General features: G+C 42.9%; 5 protein-coding genes across 8 annotated transcripts in view; 3 read left to right on the top strand and 2 right to left on the bottom strand.

Moving 5' to 3' along the window:
• LOC117578361 (V-type proton ATPase subunit D 2) overlaps window positions 1-23,421 on the top strand; it is a 127,123-nt gene that overhangs the window by 58,573 nt on the left and 45,129 nt on the right. The gene's annotated exons all lie outside the window — the stretch shown is intronic.
• On the bottom strand, window positions 17-12,927 carry LOC117564606 (uncharacterized). Its single transcript, XM_034243465.2, has 2 exons — window positions 12,793-12,927; window positions 17-3,453 (listed from the first exon to the last, which is right to left on the bottom strand). The coding sequence occupies exon 2, from the start codon at window positions 3,432-3,434 to the stop codon at window positions 390-392; it is 3,045 nt and encodes a 1,014-aa protein (XP_034099356.1). The 5' UTR covers window positions 3,435-3,453; window positions 12,793-12,927; the 3' UTR covers window positions 17-389.
• LOC117564595 (WD repeat-containing protein 7) lies at window positions 5,223-12,230 on the bottom strand. The gene is made up of 2 exons (XM_034243452.2): window positions 11,533-12,230; window positions 5,223-10,347 (listed from the first exon to the last, which is right to left on the bottom strand). The coding sequence occupies exon 2, from the start codon at window positions 10,246-10,248 to the stop codon at window positions 5,662-5,664; it is 4,587 nt and encodes a 1,528-aa protein (XP_034099343.1). The 5' UTR covers window positions 10,249-10,347; window positions 11,533-12,230; the 3' UTR covers window positions 5,223-5,661.
• Window positions 13,567-14,857, top strand: LOC117567020 (NADH dehydrogenase (ubiquinone) complex I, assembly factor 6 homolog). Its single transcript, XM_034246712.2, has 4 exons — window positions 13,567-13,791; window positions 13,849-13,963; window positions 14,022-14,647; window positions 14,708-14,857. Exons 1-4 carry the CDS (start codon window positions 13,598-13,600, stop codon window positions 14,787-14,789), a joined length of 1,017 nt encoding a protein of 338 aa, XP_034102603.1. The 5' UTR covers window positions 13,567-13,597; the 3' UTR covers window positions 14,790-14,857.
• Window positions 15,187-22,189, top strand: LOC117578381 (poly(A) RNA polymerase gld-2 homolog B). Of its 4 annotated transcripts, none has more exons than XM_034263828.2 (10): window positions 15,187-15,449; window positions 15,557-17,189; window positions 17,636-19,134; window positions 19,198-19,639; window positions 19,696-19,906; window positions 19,995-20,138; window positions 20,202-20,511; window positions 20,577-20,692; window positions 20,758-21,179; window positions 21,531-22,189. In XM_034263828.2, the coding sequence occupies exons 2-9, from the start codon at window positions 16,056-16,058 to the stop codon at window positions 21,102-21,104; spliced, it is 4,203 nt and encodes a 1,400-aa protein (XP_034119719.1). In that variant the 5' UTR covers window positions 15,187-15,449; window positions 15,557-16,055; the 3' UTR covers window positions 21,105-21,179; window positions 21,531-22,189. The 4 variants fall into 4 exon arrangements, with proteins under 4 accessions (XP_034119719.1, XP_034119729.1, XP_034119710.1 ...); XM_034263838.2 differs by having other exon boundaries at window positions 17,633-19,134; window positions 19,708-19,906; XM_034263819.2 differs by having other exon boundaries at window positions 17,633-19,134.

The raw sequence follows: 23,421 nt of genomic DNA, 5'->3' as shown, positions 1-23,421 counted from the left end.
CATAATCGAGAATTTGCCGTTAAAATTTAAAATGTGAACTACATAAAAACTAATATTTAAAAAAAATTAGGAGAATGATAAACACGCATTACAAATCGGATAAATTATACAAAAAAAAAATCGTATTTCCAAGTTTATAATTCTTAGGCGGATTATAATTGTAGCGCTCCTCAATCAATATACAATTTGTATACCATCAGTTGCAACCAATGGGAGAAACATTTAAAAAATGATAATATATAATTTATATGTATACATAATTTTTTGTAAAAGGTGTAAAGTGTGAAAACGTAACATTTGGTATTTTTTGTTACGACTTAACTGAAAGTACCCAACTAATCAATATAACGATGCACTTGCTACTCGCAACTCTCTCAACTCGTTACTCGCTACTTTTCATACAAGAATTCTTGTTGCGAGTCCGAATCATCTAACTCGGCAACCAATTTCAGTTCGCTGATTTCCTGCTGCTTGTCATCATCCTTCTCGTCGTGCGCTTGACTCTCATCGTCGGACTCCTTCATTGACTCGATTGTGATTTGTGAATCCTCGGCACAGGGATCGGTATTTGTTTCATCCACTTTTGATTCGGGCGTTGCAGCATCATTTGCTGGCTTCTCAGCTGCATCCGTATCATCGGCATCAGCATCGCCATCTGCATCACGATTAGCTTCCGCATCTGCGTCAGTATCAACTTGAGCTTCGTTCTCGTCGGCATCTGTTCGTTTTTTCTTCTCAGCCGGTGCCAGTTCATCATCATCCTCATGCTCGCTGTCCACTTCCATGGGTTCCACATCCGATTCGACAATGTCTTGTTTTGATTTATTTTTCTTGTTCTTTGCCTGCGCCTCCTCCCCCTCCTCTTCCGCTGGTTTCTGATCATCTGCTGTTGTATCGTCGTTATTCTCCTCGTCATTATCGTCATGCTTCGCCTTTTTGTCGGTCTCGGTGCTTTTAGCATTGCCGCCCGTCTCGCCGGCCGTATCGGTTGCCTCCGATTTGGGTGACTTTGGTGATTTGGCCGATGCCTGGCTAAAGCTACGTTCCTCGATGTTCCGATTAATGTCGAGGGCAATGTACTCGAGGCGCGATTGTACACTCTTCTGGAACACCTTGCTGTTGGCGCTGCACACCAGATTGCTGCGCACCTCCTCCATGCAGCCCTCGAGCACCTTGTTCACCTCGGCTGCCTCCCAATCGCTGTCCAAATTCTGTGTGACAATCAGCAGCGTTGTTAGATTCTTCAGTAGCGTCACCATGCGCTCGCTCTTCACCACACCCTTGTTCATCTCATCGACCGTCTGGCTGGCCTTGGCGCGACACTCTTCGCGCAGCAATGTCGGTGATATCATGGCCTGAATGTTGGGATTGCGGGTCAGGCTGCTGGACAGCTCCTGCACCTTGGTCAGCTCATACATTAAATTGCCGTTGATGTACTCAATGCGCAATATGTTGGAGGCATAACGACGCTGAAAATCATCACGCAATTGTCGGCGATTGCGATCGCCTGTCTCCCCTGTGACCAGATCACCCATGGCCAGTTCCGCCTTGGCGTTCATCTCACTCAGGCGATGAATGCGCGCCTCCTTGAGCGCAATATAGTTCTGCAGCAGCACCAGATGCTCCAGCAATTTCATGGAATAGCCATGATGACGTGCCAGCTGCTGACGCATTGGACTATCACTGATGGCGTCTTGCCCCAGCAATGGATCACTCTTGTTCAACTTCATGCTGAGCGCATTGCGTGCGGCGGCATTATTGTTGACCAGATGTTTCTGTGGTGCCGTTAAACTGTTGCTGCTGATGTTGTTGTTGCTGCCGCTGTTGAGATTGCCAGCGGTTGCGGCAGCGAGCGGATTACGTTTGCCCTGATAGCTGCTGGCCAGATTTGTGGTGAAGCCCAAATTGGTGGTGAAGCCCATGTTATTCGTCTGATAGATGCTCATCAAATTGGGACGAAAATCTTTGGTGAAACTGTGCAGCGGCAACATCTCGTGGAAATTCTCCGAGACAATCTCGTAATCGGGTATCGATTGGGTGCCCAAGCCCATGCGTTCAAACGTCACACGATACATGGCATTCAACGAATCGTAGGCGGCAACTGTGCCCGCAAAGATGCCGTCCTGCGGCGTACGCAAACGTGCCGTCACCTTGGTGCCCAACGGCAGCGGCATCGGTATCTTGTCGGGCATATCGGCCAATAGCACCGAATCCTTTAGTTCGCCCGGTTTGCGTGACTGTAGCGTACGCATCAGCTGCCGCTTGCGCTCCAGCTCCCGACGCTCCTCGTTGAAGAATGCCGCCGAACAGCGACGTGGCCGTCCCATCCGGCGCCTAATGTTCACCCACTCGTGACGATTGAGCCGGCGTGTGCCCAGCCTTGGCGTTAGCTCGTTCACATGATTCATAAAATCGTATTTGCAATCGAACAGCGGCTTATCAATGTATGAATAGAACCACTCGGCAATCGCCCATTTGTGCGCCTTCGGCAGCTTCAACAGATTACGCAAGCGTATGCCAATCGATTGACCCAAACGCTTATTGGCCGATGCCTGTGCCTCAGCTTTTTTGGCTGCATCCTCGGCCGCTGCCATGGCCGCAGCGGCAGCCGCAATCTTTGCACCGCCGCCCGCACCACGTCCACGCATTCCCCCGGCCAGCTGCTGTTGCTGCTGCTGTTGTTGCTGCTGCTGCTTGAGGCCCGACGAGGTGCTTGGCAGTGCCAGCGATTTGCCCGGGGTTTTACGCTGCTTCAGCGACATCTCATCGTTGCTGGCCGCCGAATTTGAGGTGGAAGCACCGCTGCCATTGTCATTGGAGCGCATGTAACGCGAGACGACACCTTTGCGCTTCTTGAGCACCTTCGACGGTGTAGTCTGCAGCTTGCCGGGACTATCGCCGGCACCGCGTGCAGTCAACTTTTTGGGCGCCAGACTGACGCGCAACGGCTTGTCATCGTTGATGATGTTCTCGTCGTAGAACAGTGGATTGCGCTTGCGTATGCGAGCGGGCATGCCGCGTGCATTGAGGGTCAGTATCGGTGCCTTTTGGCATTTGGGCTTGGGTGGCGGGGCGCTGCCCACACGCTGTAGTCCCAGCGTTGCCAGACTGAACGCAGGCGGCGGCTCATCGGGATCGTCCTCCTGATCGCTGGCCTCATTGCTGTCGGCTTCCTCGACCTCGTCGTCATCGATATCATCCTGTTCCATTGCATCATTTTCATCAGCTTCCATATCCTGTTCCACATCATCAGCAGCACTGGCATTATTAACATGCTTAACATATTTGCGATTGTGGCTGCTGCTCGTGCTGCTGGTGGGCACCATTACTTCATCGTCATCGTCGTTGGACACTGTTGGCGCTTTGCGTACGGCGGCCACAGACTTTCGGGGTCGCCCCCTGTTGCCGGTGGGTTTATTTTCCGTTTCGGGCATCTTTGCCAACGAGCAATTGCTGCAAAATGTTTGAGATCAATTAAAAAGGTATTCTTTAAATTTTATCGCCTAGCAAAATGATTTAAACACTGATAGCTGCGACGAAGAATGGGCTTAATATATTTTCAAACTATGCCTTAAAGTCTTGAATATTGGCAAATAAAAAACTTGGCAATTTGATGATTTCTCTAGTAAATGATTTAAATGTATTCATATAAATATGAATTTATATGTGTATGAGTTTAAAAATTATAATATGTGTTTCCCAAATTGTTAAATAAAACAACAACTCTGTTGGCTCATGTTTGGTTGACTTTATTTGTTGTATGTATATATATTGTATATATATATATAATTTAATATATATTTTTCATTCTCATATATATATATTTTTTGTTGTGTGTAATACTTTGATTGAAGGATCTCGAATACACATACATATGTACACACATATGCATATTAATATATTCGTAATTGAAATTAAGCACAAATACAATTTATTCACTTGTTATATACGTGTTAATAGGTGGATGCATGTGTGTATCTGTGTGTGTGTGTGTGTGTGTATTAATTAGTTTAACTCCGCGCATAATTTAATACCTATACATACATACATATATAAATACAGGTAGGTGTGTAGGTGTGTGTGTGTAATAATGTTTGCTAAACTTTGTAATTTGTATTTAAGTAGTTGACGTTTTGTAATACGTTTTTAGTTAATGTTTAACTTTAGTTTGTAAACTTGCAAATTAACAAGAGAAAAAAAAACATACGATTATAATAATATTAGTTTTCCTATCTGTATGCATTACGATGAAAACTGAGGAAAACTATGGAAATAATAAAATATATGTAGCTGACATAGTTATGTTTGATGTTCTATCGTTTCTCGATTTTCAGTTTTCGGTTTTCGTTTTCTCGCTTAACTTTGCGCAATACATTTTATATTTGTTTTGTTTAACTTTTCGTTTTAGTAGTTGTAGATAGATAACAATACATTAGGCATAACAAATATCAATATCAATAATAATAGTAATAATAATAATCATAATAATGTAATAGTAATAGTTACAGTAGTAATAATAATAATAGCATAAGTAGTAATAACAGCATTAATTCTTTGTTTTTATTTTCCCTTTCTCTCCTCATCACTCTATCGCTTTCTCTTCTCTATCGCATTCGTTATTTCGTCTCGTTTCAATTCCATTTCGTATAAACAAATGTATTTCAAGTCGATTTATCGATTTATATTTATTTTTTGTTTTTCTTTAGTTTTTTTTTTTTGTTTAACTTTTTAAATAGTTTATAGTTTGCAAATAACAACAAAACAAAAAGCGTTCATTTACTACGGGACTTTTCCTCATCATCTATCCATCCGTATAGCAGCTAAATCTTAGGCTACAGAATATAAAATACACATCATATATATAGAGTAAATGTAAACAAACAGCGACATTCCGAATTCCCTAAACGCAGTAATAGTCACCAACATTTAAAAACACACAAAAAAAAAAGTGTTGAACATTTAAAAACAGAAAACGGAAATAGTTAAAAACATAGCTCCAAGGTTAGTATTATTGTGCTTAAGGGAGATTTGGAGTTGCATCTCGATAGAAGTATAGTAAGTATATATATATATATATGGTAAAGTAATTGCGTAGAGTGAATTCGGAACAAATGGCGCTGTTCTAAGTGATAGAAACAAGAACATTTTTAAATCGCACAAATACATTTAAAATACGTACACAAATACAAATAGATAGTTTATACATAATAAATAACAGAAGCTTCTTATTTTCATTACTATTTTTTTGCTTTTCTTTTCTTTATTTTGTTTTTTTTTTTTTTTAATTTTTTTTTTTTTTGTTTTTGTTTTGTTGTTTTTTTTTTTTTGTTGTGGTTTGTTTGTATATGTTTATCGGCTACCGCTCAGATGCTAATTTTTCGATTCTCAAATTAATATTTGTTTTCTCATGTTTCATTGAATTATTGTTTTAGTTGATGGTTGCTCTACTTAGCTGGTCGCTCGCTTTTGAAGTCCGCGTTGTTGATTGCCTAAATAGTATGCAGCTCAGCTGCTCAGTTTATGTGGCCTAACGACGTTGACTCCACTCCGGAATACGCACTGACTTCTGAGCACTCTCTCTCTCTCTCTCAATATCGATCCGTGTGGCTAATCGATGATCAACAATCGATCGCAATATCTTCGATCATCTATTGCACACATTTAGACATTGAAACGCGTCTCAGAGCCATCGGCCAGCATTAGCGTAACGGTGCGATTGTTGATCCAAACGAGTTTTGCCAAACGCATCGGATTCAGACGCGACACATCCGGTATGGGGGCGGTGGAATAGCCTTTGGTGCAGCGCGTCTGCGATTGTCCCAGACCAAACATGCCTGTTGATGTCTGCCAGAAGGACAAACGATTCTCGGCACATGAATACGACACCAGATATTTGCCATCCGGTGAGAAGGCCAACGAGGTGATCGGATGCGTATGCGCCGGTATCATCTGGCATTTGTTCTGTCGCAACTCATAGATGGCCAAATTGCCGCTGTTTGCACCAACGGCGATGCGACGCGTCTGCGCACAATGCGAGATTTGATTGAACTTGCAGATGGCCGGACAGAGTTCAGCAAGGCCGCGACTCTTCAGCTCATTGCTATCCACACAGTGCAGCGCAATGTCCATCACCTCCACCAGGAGTCCTGCAATCTCTGATTGCATCTTATCGATCAGCATCTCGACACACTGCAGTATTTCGCTCTTCGCCTTGTACAGCACCGATTGCGTCAGCGGTGTGTTAATCGACTGTGCATTCTGTTGCATCGTATTGTACCGTGCCACCTCTCGCGCCATCGTCGTGATGAACGCAGCCGGTCGAGCGGTGGCAATCAAGCGCAACGCATGACGTGCGGTGCGACAAGCGTCCGCTTGCGGTGTCAGCGGCAACTTGTAGTTGAGATTGGGCACCGCTTTGCCCTCGCACGAGATCTCCAGCAGACCCAGCAACACCTTCGACACATCCAGATACGGTTCCCACACGGTGAAGCCACGACCCAGCAGATCGATGGCGGCACGTCGCAACGGCGTGTATTGCGGCAGCTTGGGTGACGGCGGTGCATAAAGCAGATGGGCCAGGGCCATCGATGTGAGGCGTGCCAGATTGTTGGCAATGCCGAAACCTTCCACTACCGATGACTTGCGACGTTCGGTTTGGGCAGCGCTCATGCTGATGCTGCCGCGATGATTGGGCGACTCCTGTGAAATGTCCTGACCGAATTCGGCACCAATTACGCCCAGCAATATGACCGCTGTCGTCTGCTTGCGCTTCAGCTCCGATAAACTGGACGGTTTGCGTATTATCTCCTCCTCTTCCTCCTCATAGTCCTCGTCCTGTTGATCGGCTCCATTACCGCCAGCGCCATTGCCTGCAACACCGCCGCCGCCACCGCCACCCATGGACTGTCCACCCGAGAGTGCGTTGTTGCCATTGCCCAGCGAGTTGGCAGCACCGCTACCAGCGCTGCCACCACCGCCTGACTGGCTGTTGATCAAAGCGGCCACCTGTTGGGCACCAACAATGGGCTCCGTGTGCGTGTAGAGCGGCAGATACTGAGCCCAGCTCTCCACGAGCTGTTTGCGTCCCTTCTTGCCCATGCGCGTCAGCTCGCCCAGCAGTATTTGCTGCGCCGCCTCGCGTATCTCGATGCAATGATGCTGCCAACGTTTGACCATCATCTCAACCTGCGGACGCTTGAATTTCTTTGGCTCCAACGCTTCGATTTTATCGGGCAACAGGAAGCAGTGATGTGTCGACAGCAGACTCCAGCCCTGCTTAATCTGTGACGTGTGATGGGCCAACAGCTCTTCACGTTCCTCCTCATTGCTCAGCGTGGAGTCGGCACGTTGGGCCAGACGTTGCAGTTTCTTGTGCTTCTCGCTATCGGGCAGAAAAGAGGCAGCGCTCATGGACATCAGTGTGTTGGACATGGCCACCAAGGCCAGTATGTGATTGGAGGTGAGTGTGGTGCTCAGCTCCCAATGCAGACGGGATGTAAAGATTGCAGTCAAATGCTCCAAGCGACGCAACTCCTCGGGCAGCGGTCGCTTCTTGGAGCTGGTGGGCAACTGCAGACCCGGCGGTATGGCATAGTTATTCTGCCACGTGGGCAACAACAGCGACATGTATCCAGCCTTGGATAACACACCATACGATATGGGCACAATCGGACGCAACAGACCCAATTGTGACTCACACACCTTGTCCAGATGTGGATCTAGGCCCCAGGAGTGCAGCAGCGAGAGCAACAATTGCGCCACCTCCATGACGTGTGTCACCTCCATTTTGGAGGCGATTTTACTCTTTAGATCCTGTTGCTGTTCATCGTGCATTTCCACCGCTTTCTGCAGACTCTCCACCTTGGCCTGCACCTTTTTCTCCACAATTTCCGTTTTCTCCTTGAACTTTTGCACCAGTCCATGCTTGTCCTTTTCCTTTAGTATCTTCTCCACATCGACTGCCTTGTTCTTGACCTTGTTGAAGAAGTCACCAATCTTTTTGCTCGCATCAATGTGCATTGACTTGCCATCCTTAGGATTGTTGAGATGCACACCCAATGCCTCCAGCGTTGCCGGCGTCATCTGTGCATATTCCTCGCTGTGCAGTTCAAAGATCAAACCCTCAATGTCAAAGAAGAGTATGTGACTCTCGGCATCCTTGGGATTGGTGCGCAGTCCCTGAATGACCAAGGGATTGCTGCGATGCTTCATAAGGAAATCAAAGTTGCCCTGATTGTGTCCTTGCAGCTGCTGCAACTGATGAATGCCCCGTTGAGTTGCATGCCTGATGGCATTCATGTTGCGCGACTTCAAACCACGGAAGAAATGCACTGCCGGATTCGCCATGCCCATTTCGCTGGCCGAATTGGCGGCACCAGCACCACCGCCTCCAGATCCCGAGCCACCGCCGTCTTCCAACGCTTGCTCATCGCAGGCGGACAACACTTCCTCGGCCAGCATCCCGTGGAGCACACGATCCAAGTGACCCGTTTCCATTTGCCACACATAAACGCTGCCATCGGAGCAGCCAACGATAAGGAAATCATCGAGTGGCCGCCACTTGATAGTCACCACTGGAAATAGATGACGACTAGCCAACGTCACGCACTTGCGCTCCTGCAAGCTAACGAGCGTCACCGAATGATCCGAGGCCACCGAACAGATGCACTTGAGTATCCGGGGACTGCAGCTCTCGGGCGGTACGAGCAGCTGTGTAATTTCGCCGGCATGTACACAGAAGCGATGCAACAAGCTGCCGCTGTACAAATCCCACAAGCAGACGGCGAAATCAATGCCGCCGGACAGTAGATGGGATTTCTCGTAACGTGGATGCACCATCGATGGACAGAGCAGGCAATTGACGCGTCCACGATGGCCGTAAAGTATCTGATGCGATGGCCAATCACTGAAATTCTGCTTAATACCCACGAGCAGCTGCATCATGACCGTCTGCGTTGCCGGCACAATGACAATACTGCCATCCTCGCGTCCAATAACCAAACGACTCTGCTGTGGCAAATAAATGCTGGACGTCAGCTTCACTGGAGATTCGGTGATGCGTGACAATTGATCGAGTATGCCAACGGGTGGTGGATCCATAATGGACCATGCCTCCACCAGCGAGGTGCAGACATGTGGCTTCTGTATACGCGGCGGCATCTGTTTGGCCTGCAGTATGCTAATGTTATCCAACGGCACCTCCGGCACATTCCACACCGAGATATAGCCCTCGGAATCGCCACGCAGCAGGAAATGCGTTTGATTGCCATTAAGCAGTTTCATGGCCGGTGGACACGACAGCACCTTGTCGCCAGCATGCTGCAGAACATAGTACAAATAGGGAGCATCGCGCACCACACTCTTCGAATGGAACTCCTTGTTGTCCGGTATGCAATTCGCTGGCAATTTATACAGATATCCCTTGCCCTCGTCGGTCCACAGCATCACACGATCTGAGGTGATGAAATCACCGCCTTGCCAGCGTTCGCGTGCCGGTGCAATTACCGAGCACAATACCGTGAAGTCACCGGCATCATAAATTTGCCAATATTTAGTGCAAACGAGGAGCACAGTACGTTGATTTTGGGCACAACAGTTCATGGTGATGGCATTGAGACAACGTATCTCCTTTGATTCATTCTCATAGATGGGCTCCGCATGTTTGTTCTCATTGCCCGTCAACGTCCAGACCTTGACGGTGCCTGTCGTTGTAATGGCCAGCACAACATCGTCTTTGCGTCGCATCGGACGCAGCACATGTATGGCCGATATCCAATCGGGTTTCACCTTCGAGCTGAGCACATAAATCACCTCGAGACTGAATGGATCCATGACCATAATCTCGGCGTAGTAGCCAATGCAAAATAGACGCACATCCTCGCTGTTGGCCGTGTGATAGCTTTGGATCTGTGTGTGCACTTGCGGTAGCTTAACAGCCTCGGTGCATTTGCCATCGATCAGATCCCAGGTGCACATCTCACCGTTTTCTGATGAGCTGACCAGAAAATTATTCTCTGGCAGCAGTGAGGCACGTACCAGGCACAATACGGGCGCCGAGTGACCCACTAAGAGGCAGCGTGGCGACATCTTTAATGTGCTTGGCTCCACCTGCCACAGGCAGATTTGTCCATCGTAGCAGCCGGTTACGAGTGTGCATTGATCGTCCGATAGAAACACGCTTGAGATGCAGTGCGTCGGCGCTGTGGGTCCCCACAGCACCACTGGCACCACCAGATTCGTGCTGACCATGGTGCTGGTGTTGCTGTTGCTGCTACTCCTCCTCCTCCGCCTCCTCTCCTCTAGTTATTTGTCTTGATAATTATCGTTGTATCACGACGTGGTTGAGCTCTGTAAGAATTTATTAGTAAACATTGTGGGCCACACAAACGTAACATTGGCGAATCGACACTCGAAGTCATGCTGTACGAGTATGTGTGTGTGTGTGTGTGTGTGTGCGAGTGGGTAAACAGACTACAGTGAATACTCTTCATCGAAAACGATACGAAACCTTATAACTAAGCAAGTTTTCACTGCATTATGAATAAATGAAGAGTATTACGCAAAACTACAAACTAAATCAACTCTGAGACTAAAACTGATATCTGATCATCTGGAAGCGAATTAAAGCTGATAATAAAAATAATCGTTCACGTAATATAATAATTTCGCTGCTAATCACTTGCGACAGTAAAATGTTTACGAATGGCAAACAAAAGACGCAGACGATTAGTCACGTTCACAACATCAAAAGTTGGCACAAAGGACAAAGGCTGTCTTTGGCAACGATAGTTTACTGTACTGTAGAGTGAGAGAGCGACATAGACTGGCAAAGTCAGGCGTATTGAATATCAAAAGATAAACACACACACAACTGGAATTGTGTGTTATACAATTGAGGTGCTGGAGACAACAACCTTGAGAGTAAAATGTGTGACCCGCCCCCTGAGGATGGCGTAAACTACTAAACTCAACTACGTTGAGAGAAGACGGACGTTATGCCAGTTGATTACCAGAACTACTTGTATTATAGACAAACAATAACACTAATGTGTACATAGTAAATTGTTTTTAAAGTAAATGTTGCAAGTGTGCCAATTACGAATGCCGGATAAACAGACGTATGAAGCACAAATGGACAGACAGACACAGACCAATGGTGTGGGAGGAGTTAGAGGGGGGAAGCACGCGCATGTGTGGACGACAATTAGCTGCAGCTCTCAACAATTCTCAACTTAGACAATATGGCAAACACGCAGCACACAAAGAGAAGGCATCAATTAATAAAAAATAATATGCTAAATTAATAGGCTGACGACGCGTGCGTATGCATGCATTTTTTTCTTTTTTTTGGCTTGAAAACTCAAATAGGGCTACAATAATAGTGGGAGGGGGAGGTTGGCTATAACTGCTGTCCAATTGTGGGGTGCACACATACACACGCTCTCACACTCAAAACACACACATACACGCACACTCGACGAATGTAGAGCCGCCAATAAATAATAATTGTAGATAACTTAGCATTTAGCTAACATTTTTCTGCTGCTACTGTTGTTGTTGTTCCTGCTGCTGTTCGTGTTTTGCGTGTATTGGTGGCGCGTGATTGTTCCTCCTCCACCCGTTGTTGCTCCTCTCTCGTGTGACAAATTCCAATTGGAATTAGTTGGGATTGCTTGCTATTGATCCTGATCCGTACGCTGCTGCATTGTCAGTGTTGTAAATTAGTGTTGGTTACGGCAGCGCAGCAGTTATGGAATGTCGCCGTCGTTGTAGTTGTCGCCTCACGATTCTAATTTGAATATACGATGTGTGTGTTTTTCTTTCCTCTCTCTCGCTCGCTCTCGCGAACCGTGTGTTGTGCTGTCGCTATCCGTTCAATTACAACACACACACACACATTGGCAGCACATTTACGTTGCTGCTGTTATTGTTGTTGTTCGGGTTTTTTTTTGTTATTGCTATCGCGCTGTTAGCGATTTTTTCATATGTATTTTATACTATTTTTTTTTTGTTTTTAGCTCATTGGCATTTTGCAGATAATTATTTCAACACTTTGCGTACAACTATTAATTGTACTTTTGGTAATTCAAATATATACACACTTTTCACTTTAACAAGTAATTCGATTTTTACTTTGTATAATCTATTTGTTTTTCTAATTTTTTTTTATTATTTTTAGTGCACACGAAAATCTGCTGAGCAGAGAAAAAAGCATTGAAGATATCGACCGTGGCGTAAAGTTTGTCGATTAATTCGTTAGAGTTGTCGCGTCATCGAATAAAAAACCGATATACTCGTGCAAATTGCGATGGGGTGTCAACTCTGCCACAGCAATTTTGATATTTTGCTTAAATTTTTGCGTTTTAATACGTTTTTCATATTATCAGATCCAAGTACATGCACACAAATACGTTTAATGTTTCATAGATGCTAGCTCCAAATTTGGAGTATTAATGTCGCCACCACAGGCGGTTCAGATACGTGCTTAGAGTGTATTGTTGTTACCGATTGCCCAACGGACAACGCAACTCAACAATTTGCATGCGCCTGTACAAGAATGCTTATGAATGTAATCATATTACACTTATATGAGTTATATTATAATGTATTGGATATTCCTGCGATCTGCTAATATAACGCGATTGAGACACATTTCAAAATGTGCACACACATATGTAAATAAATAAACACACGCTTGTCAACATGAAGCGAGCTAACGCTATTGCTTTCGTGTCTGTACCAGTGTTTTAATCACAAATGACATGCTTATGGTAAACAGTATCGTGTACTCACCGTTTTAAAGATAATTTAGTGTTTGTTTTGAACTTTTTTTGCACTTTCTTTTGAAATTTAAGATGAAACGCTCTGAAACACACTCTTTTGAATGGCGGCTAGAAAAGAAAACCAGTGATGAGTGTTGTGTCGTAGAGTTGCTTAGAGTGCGATGATCGATTTATCGAACTGCGATTTCAACTGTAAATATGAATTTCAATGTTTATCAAACTTTTCGTTAAAAGAGAATGTTTCTTTTATCTAAACGAAATAATATACTGTAATTATAATTGTGAATATTATAAACCATACGTAATTTTTAAGTAAAACAAGCACAAATAGCTAAAGCGCAAATCACCTACTTGGCGCACGTTCGCATCATTTTTATCGGAACAATAATTTTAAGCTAAGAGCACCTTACATAATTATTTATGATTCAGTTTAATAATATTTTGTAAACAATTTATATGCTATATTTTAAGTTATAAAGAATAATCATTTTCTGGTAGCCATTCGAGGTCATCATTCACATACTGTTAATGACGATCGACCTTATTTGTTGCTGGTAACACTGTACGTTATGAGCAGCGCTGTTAAGTGCGGAGCAACTATATATGTATATATTTTTAAACCAAGGAACTACTACGCTAAAGAAACGTCGTTTTCAAATCGTCTTAATTCATTTAATAGTATAAATAATTAATGCTTTTGGCTAGTAAAATATCGATGTTTCCTATTTAAAATCGATGTTTACAGCAGTAAAGGAATGCATCGATTAATCGATAGTGTCATCGATGTTTCTGTCCCACTACAAACAAAAAACCAAATGCGGCGGCTGTTACTAAACAACAATGGACAATTCTGTGTGTCCCAACTTGTTACGCGACATGTGAGTAGCAATAATGGTGCAGGCACCTCGGCCATTTCTCAAACACAAAAACAGGAGTCACAGTCGAATACAACGACGGCCAGCAGTAAAGAAGATAAATATGGTGCCAAATACTGCATGAACCTTGTGCAGTAAGTAAAACATTCAAATGACAATGACTTAAATTTAATAATTGCTAAACAATGCAGAAAATACGATTATGAGAACTATCTGAGTACGCTTCTCCTACCCAAAGAGTTACGACCGGCAGCCTTTGCGTTGCGCGCCTTTAATGTGGAAGTCTCGCGCTCCGTTGGCGCCCAGGTGAGTTCATAGAGAAGTTTGATGGAGAGTGAAATAATGAATATTTTGATGTTGACAGATTAGCGAACCACAAATAGCTAAGATGCGTCTAAAGTTCTGGTACGACTCTATTGACAAGTGCTTCGAACCAGAGGCCAGTAAATCCTATGTCAAGGATCAGCCTGTGCTGCGAGAACTTAGACGCACTGTGGGCGCTCGCAAACTAAATAAGATCTATCTGCGGCGTCTGGTCACTGCACGTGAACGTCCAGCGAATCAGGCATTTGAAACACTGCGTGAACTGGAGGATTATGCCGATCAAACGTGCGCATCCATGCTGCATCTGCTCGTGGAGTTGAGCGGCATCAAAGATCTGCAGGTGGATCATGCCGCCTCGCATTTGGGCAAGGCCCAAGGCATTGCCATTTTGTTGCGCGCTATACCACATGCTGGACGCCAACAGGCGGTTTGTGTGCCGCTCGAAGTGCTGGTCAAGCATGGTGTGAGTCAGGAGCGCATCTTGCGCAGCGATCGCAACGATAAGGGCGTCGAGGAATGCATCTTTGAGGTGGCGAGTCTGGCAAACACTCATTTAAAATTGACGCGTCAATTGTTACCAGAAGTGCCGCGTGTGGTGCGCAAGATCTTTCTGCCTGCAGTTGCCATCGATGGTTACTTGGAACGATTGCGACGTTCACACTTTCTGTGAGTTACATCAAGAACCCACTAATTCAATGAAATCACAATAATCATTTCCATTTCTAGTTTGGCGCACCCCAGTTGCATGAAACGAGACACCTTGTTGCCTGCACGCCTCTTCTGGAAGACACTGTTTAACAAATACTAAGGCTTAAATAATATTGTAGTGTACGAGCTTGTTAAATTTGTTAATTATTAAAAGCAATTGCATAACATTCAAAATGTTGTTTCAATTGGTATCAAAGGATCAACTGTAATAACGGGGATATTTGAGAGCGTCAATAAAATATTGTTAGCTGAATTCATTTCTTGTCATCAATTGTTATTTTAACAAAAATCCACATATATATTAAAAACATTTTTATTTATTAATTCATTTTTTTCCTTGAAAATTTATTAAATATTTTCTTTGTGTTATGACATCGACAGTTTAAATTAAATTGAAAACAGTTGGCATATTGCCGCAGTGGGACCATTTAGGTTGTATTTTATACTTTTTGATATACAAATTACAAAATACCAAAAATGTTGGCGTAGTTTGAAATTAGGCTGCGGTCACGCTGCTTCTATTTGCTTAAAAAAAGCGCGGTGTCTTCTTTTTAGTTTTTAGTACAACAAAAATAAGTAAACTATATTGGAATGTGCCACAAGTTTTAAATAAATGTTTCTTAATTAATATTAATGTGCCCCTTGTGTGTTATATTTGCAAAACGGAGACGTGCGCCAGCGCACCTCGAATTAAAAGCACCGTTTTAAAGTGAACTGAGCTCCCCAAGCATTACAAATGCATTCCAATTAGAATTTTATGGTGAGTGTGCTGTTTAATAAAATATACAAAATGCCATTGAGATATGTTTAATATTTATAGTTGTTATTGAAATCAAAATTCATATAAATATGCGCCATTTTTTTCAGTACACGCAATTTGCATTAATAAACTGCATTTCTGCTTTACACGATCATACTCGAAAATAACGGAATTTGGGCGTCTTCCTTTTCGCTCACACTGCACGAAATAAAACTACAGTTACTTGTTTACAGTGGTGGCCCAAATTATGCCAGTCCAGTTAGAACATAGTAAAGGCAAAAGAAAAAACATTAACTAATAAGAATAAACTGAAAATTGCACAAAATCAATGAAATAATAATAAAGTCACAAAGCTGTGCATAAAAATCAAAAATATTAAACAAAAAAAATATAAAAACAACAAAATTGCAAAAACAAAATAAAAACATAAAATATTAAAAAAAATATATAAATAAATAAAAATTTACACATGTACGTTTTACAAATAATTTAGTCTTAATTATAAAAAAAAAATCGCTTTGAGTCATTTCTTTTGTATGCATAAAACTCAAAGCGTCGCGCCGTCAAAAAAGAAAAGTATAGAATTTTGAATTCTCTCCTTGGGCTATGTACACGACCAGGGCTGAAATGAAAATCTTTGCCACGAGTGTTGTTGTAGGCAGCGCGGCAGACGGCGTGGCTGCAACGCCAACGACGACAACAACAACAACAGCCCAGCAGCAGCACCAACAACAACATCAGCAACAACAACAACAACAACGCGATTATCGTTGTGGTGCTCAAGTGAAGTTTAATAAATACAACAACAATAACAAAACTGCTAATATTTTGCGACAAGCGAAATATAACAACAACAACAACAGCAGTAACAACAACAACAACAATAGCAGCGGCGATAATAAAAATGTCAAGCGTCAGCAACAGCAACAACATTTACACTACAACAACAACAATGTCCATAATTTTACGCGCAAGAAATATTATGGCAACAACAACAACAACAACAACAACAATAATAATAACAATAATGGCTATAACTGCAATCAACAACAGCAGCAACAGTCGCCGTATTACCAGCAACAACATCAACACGCGGCATCAGCAGCAACACCAAAGCTTTCTAATAGCAATAGTAGCAACAACAACAATAATAGCACGATCAAAAATCAAAATATTACTGACGAGAACAATTGCAAGCAGAGCAATGACAGTAATAACAACAACAATATCAATAAAAATAACAACAACCACAACAGTAATAGCAAGAGCAACAGCAGCGATAGCAACAACAACAATTGCAACACAAAACAGCAGCTGAAACAGTTGAACAACAACAGCAACAACGTTAAGAAACACAACTCGCTGTCATCCACCAGCGAATCCTGCGCCTCTTCATCCTCATATTACCACAGCTGTTCCGAGTCATCGTCGACATTGCAAACGTCAGCAACTAGCAGCAACAATAGTTGCAACGGCAGCAGCAGCAACATCAACAGCAGCAATCATCATGAGGAGGAACAGCGACAGCAACAACAACAATTGCAGAGCACGCCGCCAACATTGGAAACGACAACAGCAGCAACAGCAAAGCAAACACCATCAAGCACAATCGGTGGACAGTCGGACAGCAGTAGCAGCAACAACAACAACAGCGGCAGCAAGACTCAAAGGACACGACAGCAACCGTTGTGTTTCTGGAAGACGAGCTATCCACAGCAGCCCACATTGCAGCAGAAAGAAGTGAGCAAAGCTTTTACCGCTTCCCTTATTCAGATAATTCAAGATAACTGCATATAATACCGTTTATTTGATCTTTTTACTTAAAAGTATTGCCTTTAACTGCACATTACACTAATTTCCATTTAAACGCATAATATTTGTCAACTCTACAATATTTTTGCTCGATCCTTGTGACTATCATTCATTTAAATTTAAAAGAAACTTATCAATTTGGTTATTTTCCTGTCCCTTTTTTATATAATTAGTTTTTTGTTAATGTAATGTATACAGTTTTTTTTTACGACTGCTCCTCTATGATTTCCAATCTATTCGTTTAAAGAGACTCCTTATATAAATAGAGCAATATCTATCAGTTTTAAGCAACATATAGACATGATTCTTATTTTATTTACACCTTCGAGGTGCGTGGATAACATTCATCTAAATATTTTGGTTTGTTACAGCAGCAGTTGGAGGCGGCGCTGGCCACACAAAAAGAAACTGAGCTGGCAATTGCAGCAGCAGCCGCCGCTGCGGCGGCAACAGCGGCAGCAGCAACACCACACACAACCGAACAGCAGCCGCATTACTATCAGTATTATTATTCGCAACCGAAACAATTGACGATTGCATCGTTTCTGCAAAAGGAATTGTTGCCTGAAGCGGACAAGGCAACCAAGCAACAGCAGCAATCACAACAGCAACAGCAGCAGCAGCAGTCACAACAACAGCATCATCAACAGCAGCAGCAGCAGCAATCAGGCGGTTATCAGCCACGTTACCGAAGCAATGCCAATTACAATTACAACAATGGCTATCAGCAACAGTCGCATGGACATCATGCTGCCCACGGGCAGCAGCAACAGCAGCAGCAACATCATAATAATCACAGGCACAACACGCATTTTAGGTACAACAAAAAAGTGCATTACGGTAGCAACAACAACAACAACAGCAGCAATAACAACAACAATAACAACCATAGCAACAACGCTGCTGCAACAGGAGCTACAGGACAAAAGTCCTTTGAGATTTGGCCATCGAACAGTTACAATGCTTCGCATCGACGTATGCAACATGGCAATGTTGCTGGCGGCAGTGGGAACAATGGCTATGCTGTTGCTGGCAAAAACGAATACTATCAGCAGCTGCAACAGCATCCGCATTCATATCACTTGGTGCATGGCAAAGAGCATCAGAACTTTCACAATCTCACCTATGTGAATATGGATGTGCCGCCGCCACCAATCATAACAACAGCAGCAGCAACGCCAGCAACAGTAGCAGCGACAACACCAATGGTTGCTGGCATGACAAAGTTGCCATCGCTGTTGGCTGTTTCGCCAACGCCATCGTCATCAACAACAGTAACAACCACAAGTGAAGGAGCAACAGTAGCAACAGTTACCGGCAACAACATATTTCTACAGCCGGTGCCAACAATGCAGCTGCTTGGTCCTGGCATGTTATCGCCGGTGGCGCTCTCGCCTGATGCTGTTGCCACGACGCCATCGAATATGATTAGTTGTGCTCAACTCGATGAGGCAATTACCGCAGCAGCGGCCAACAATACGAGCAACATTAGCAACAACAGCGGCAGTTGCGACAGCAGCAACAAGAGCTTGGAGCTGCCGACTCTGATGCCAATACCAAGTCCCGGCTATGCTGCGTTGCCATTTATGCTGCAGCCGCAACAGCAACAACAGCAGCAGCAGCAACAGCAACTGTTGTTTCAGAACAACAAACAGCAGCAGCAACAGCAGCCACAGCAATTGTTTGTTGGCTTTGGCGATGGATACAGCAATCCCGCCGCTTGGGGTCACGCCAATTCGACGTGCTATTCCACAGCACAATATGGACCCAATCCCAACAACAATCGCATGCCAATGCATCGTGCTGTATCGCCCGCCTTGTCCAACTGCTCGATGGCCAGCGATGTTCAGTCTCAATGGAGCAATCGCAGTCAGTAAGTTGTGCTCTCTCTGAATTTGATTACCACTGTATTTGTATTCCATTTAATTGCTTGCAGTTTAACGCCAACGGAACAGATGTTGTCCGTCTCGCCAACGCCAACAGTGGCTGCACCTGGGCAGCAATTGTCGCCACATCAACTGGCGAGTTCGCCGCTGATGGGAAACATGAATGGTTTACATGCCATGATGCCATTTAGCCTGCCACAGCCGCCAGCCCACAATTTGCCAGCGTATCCGCATTATTGTGGACCCAATTGTGGCTGCAATGGCAACGCATCTTGGACGCCAGCATGGTATGAGCTGATATTGCCGCCGGATCGCTATTTGGATCATGCACGCAACGTGGAGTTGAGCGTGCAACCGGAGCAATTGTTGCGCCACTGCAAGTACGATAATTTGTCGCTGGACATTTGGAAACGATTTCGGGGCGCTCAACAGACGCATGCCAAGTTCAAGTTAAAGATGCGATTGTGGCGTTATCTCTTTATCTGGATAAACGTAAGTATAATTCGGGAATGTTTTTCCGGTGAATCAACGGAGTTTTACGCTAGTAGATTTGCTTTCAGCAGCCAATGTTTTCACGTTTTCGCATTTGTCTGGTGGGCTCGACCATTACGGGATTTGGAACCGACTCGTCGGACATCGATATGTGCCTGTTGCCGGAGCAGCCAACGCATCAGCATCAGCAACATCATTATCACAACGAACTGCGTGCCGAAGCTCTGATGACTTTGAATCTTTTTCACTCGGTGCTAAAAGAAATGGGCAAGTCACAAAAAAAAGACTTTTATTACGTTTCAATTTATATTAGGTCAAGTTCATTCTATTTTTAATCTGATTTTTCTTTTCACAGAAGCCTTTCATGACTTTAATCTGATTGAGGCGCGTGTGCCAATTCTGCGCTTTAAGGATCGCACCAATGGCATTGAGGTTGATCTCAACTACAACAATTGCGTGGGCATCAAGAACACTTATTTGCTGCAATTGTACGCTCAGCGTATGTACTAACAACAATATTCTGGGATTCCCCTAAAACTAAATGTTTATTATCTATCCTCAGTTGATTGGCGAACACGGCCACTGGTTGTAATCGTGAAGTTGTGGGCGCAATATCACGACATAAACGATGCCAAGCGCATGACTGTGTCGAGTTATTCGCTAGTGTTGATGGTGTTGCATTATTTGCAGTTCGGTTGCGTGCCGCATGTGTTGCCCTGCTTGCAGACTCTCTATCCGGAGAAGTTCAATTTGGGGCAACAAGATTGCCTGGATCTCGATCTCATTGAGCCCATTGAGCCGTATCAAACACACAACACGCAAACGTTGGGCGAACATCTACTTGGCTTCTTCAAGTACTACAGCAATTTCGAGTAAGAGGGCAGCATAGACAATGCTCCAATTTCTTATAATAATGCATTACGTCGTATAATTGCAGCTTTCGCAACAATGCAATTTCGATACGCACTGGCGGCATTTTGCCGGTGACAACATGTCGACTGGCAAAGAGTCCCAAGAACGACATACATCAATGGAAGGAGCTGAACATCGAAGGTAAATGATGTCAGCAGCCGAATTTCCCAACGCCTGAAGTATCAATATCCTATGTTCATTCGCAGAGCCCTTTGATCTGTCAAATACGGCACGCTCTGTATACGATTTCGCTACATTTGAGCGCGTGAAAGCAACATTTGTGCATTCGGCACGTCGCTTGGAGCACACTCTTGATTTGGCCTCCATTTTCACACCGATTCATCATCAAACTCAACGTATGGCCATGCATCAGCCTGCATTGCATCTGCATTCGCAGTCGCATCCAACAACGTATGCTCAGCATCCGCATCAGCATTTGTTGCACACACGCAACGCTGCATCGACGACTGCTGCAACTGCGGCTGCTTCTACTGCTGCCAAAATGATTCCGGCTGGTGGATCATTGCCAACACCAGCCACAAATCTTGTCTAAGAGACAGATTAACACCTAAAAAAAAAAACATGCATATGTCTGTCTATACACGCAGTCATATTATACTCACAACAGGTTAGTTTTCTAGCCCATAAATACTTCGGGGATTTTATATGTACATGCATTAGTTGAGGTAACATAATCATTTTAGAACCAATATTTTAAAACTATGGTATTTTTCGACTTTTTTGGTCTTAAATTTTACAAATTAGAATTACAATTACTGTGATATATAGGAGAATTTTGACTAAACTAATATGTACATACCGTACGCTTTGTTACATTGAAAAGTATTTTATCAGTGTATATTACACAAGATAACGAGTACTTGAAGCAACCATGCGACACGTCAAGTTCTATAAAGATTATACATTTTATATAATATACATTTATATTTACCAACCAAATAATATGCATCTCTTCCAGCCCACCCAAAAAACATATTGCAAGATGCATGTGCGATGGCACAACAAAAACATATACACAGAAAATAATGTAAAATAATAAAACATACAGATTGTACAACACTTGAAATGTTTTAAAGTTTAAAGTATATATTTTGTAAATTCAAATTCAATTGATTATCGGCATCTAAGAATGATCAATCGATTATAAATATTTGTTCATTGAATTTGAATGATTTCTTAAGTATGATTCATTGATTTCTTTTGTCTATGTGCATTATTTAAATTATGATAAAAGTCGTAGCCCCCCTTCAATGTAATTGTAAAGTTTAATCGCTTCGCGTCAATTTATTGTAAGCATGTCAGATAAGAAAAGGGTGTGAATTTGTTTTATTTTCTTTCCCCCATTTTCGACTTTGACATGCAACGTTTTCAAACACAAAATCTAAAAAACAAACAAAAAAAAAAAACACCTCAAATATAAGAAAATGGGAATCCTTCATGAAATATAAAGTATGTTAATCGAATGAGCTGCAAGAGATATGGAAAGCAATCGAGTACGATAGATGGTATCCAAAATTCATCAAATCATCAAAGCCATTGCTGAGAAATTCATAAATGCAACTTTCGTTTTGTAGTTTTTCATCTGTTTGCAAATTAAATGAAATTCTTTATTCAGAACTCTCTTTTAAAACTTGTTTCGGGGGCTGGGGCATAAACTGGATGGGATTGGGGATATGGGATGGTGTAGTGTAAATCACAATATTTACGTATGTTGAAAAAATATATATACCATTTCTTGTCAATTATTGTTTTCTTGTATAATTGTTTATTGTTTGTGTTTTTGTTTAAGTGTAGTAAACAAATAATTTTTAACTGTGTGAGGATCACAACATTTTCCAATGTTTTGCAAAGATACAATTTGCACTCAATTATTCTCTATTCGTCGAAAATGTTAAACAATCAAATAAATTTTGTTGAAATTCAATATGTACTTTTTTTTTTTTGGTCGTCTTACTTTTTATTGGACGATATCTTTTTAATTGTTTACTTTTTGATAATAATTCTTGTTTTTGTTTTTTTCTGTTTTCATTTTAAGTAACAAATTTTAAAATTGATTTGCAATTTTAAGTTAAAAAAAATATACCGAATTGCTGGACAGAAACAGATCTCCAAGTCGTTCGATATGCTAATTTCGACGCCACATTTCGATAATTTTGGAAACACGCTTGGAACAGAAACATTTGGCATTCGCATACAATTAACAAAAACGCATTTGTTTTTATAAAAATAGTATTACAAACAGTGGCAAAGAGGAATTGAATGGAAATTCTAAAAAAAAACTCGACAATGTCCAGACAAAAAAAAAAGAATAAAAATAGAAAAAAATTAAAACAAAAGTTGAAGCAAATTAAACGGGAAAGAAACGAATCATTTAATTTTTCGATTCTTTCCGTTTCGTTTCGGTATTTTTGTTTTCACGAAGAGGTTATCAGGAATCCTGAAGCGGCATCATCTTGCCCATAAAATCGATAAACGATACCTATGGCGCGTATGCTTAGCACATCGATCACCAAAACGGCTTCATACATTTTTGTTTTTCGTTTTTTTTTTTCGACGCATCCTGCGTCCTGTCGCCCCGCTGCGGGTGTCAGCAATGCCGCCGCCTCCACCCAAATCGTGCGACGTCCCACCTCCGGCTGCATTGCCGTGACTGTTGTGGGGTGCATCATCATCTGTGTATGCTGTGAGAGTTTCTCCTTGGGCCCCACGTTCTCTTCTTCGTATGCTTGTATGAGTGTATGTGTTTGTGTTTTTGTGTGTAGGTGTATGAATGTGTTTGTGTATTGGTTTGTGTTTGCGTTTGCTGTCCCAAGTTTCTGTATGTTGTGGGAGAGAGAGTGAAAGATGTC

This window comes from Drosophila albomicans, chromosome X, assembly GCF_009650485.2.
Source record: "Drosophila albomicans strain 15112-1751.03 chromosome X, ASM965048v2, whole genome shotgun sequence".
Taxonomy (NCBI): Eukaryota; Metazoa; Arthropoda; class Insecta; order Diptera; family Drosophilidae; genus Drosophila; species Drosophila albomicans.
This window is presented reverse-complemented; position numbering and strand designations above follow the sequence as displayed.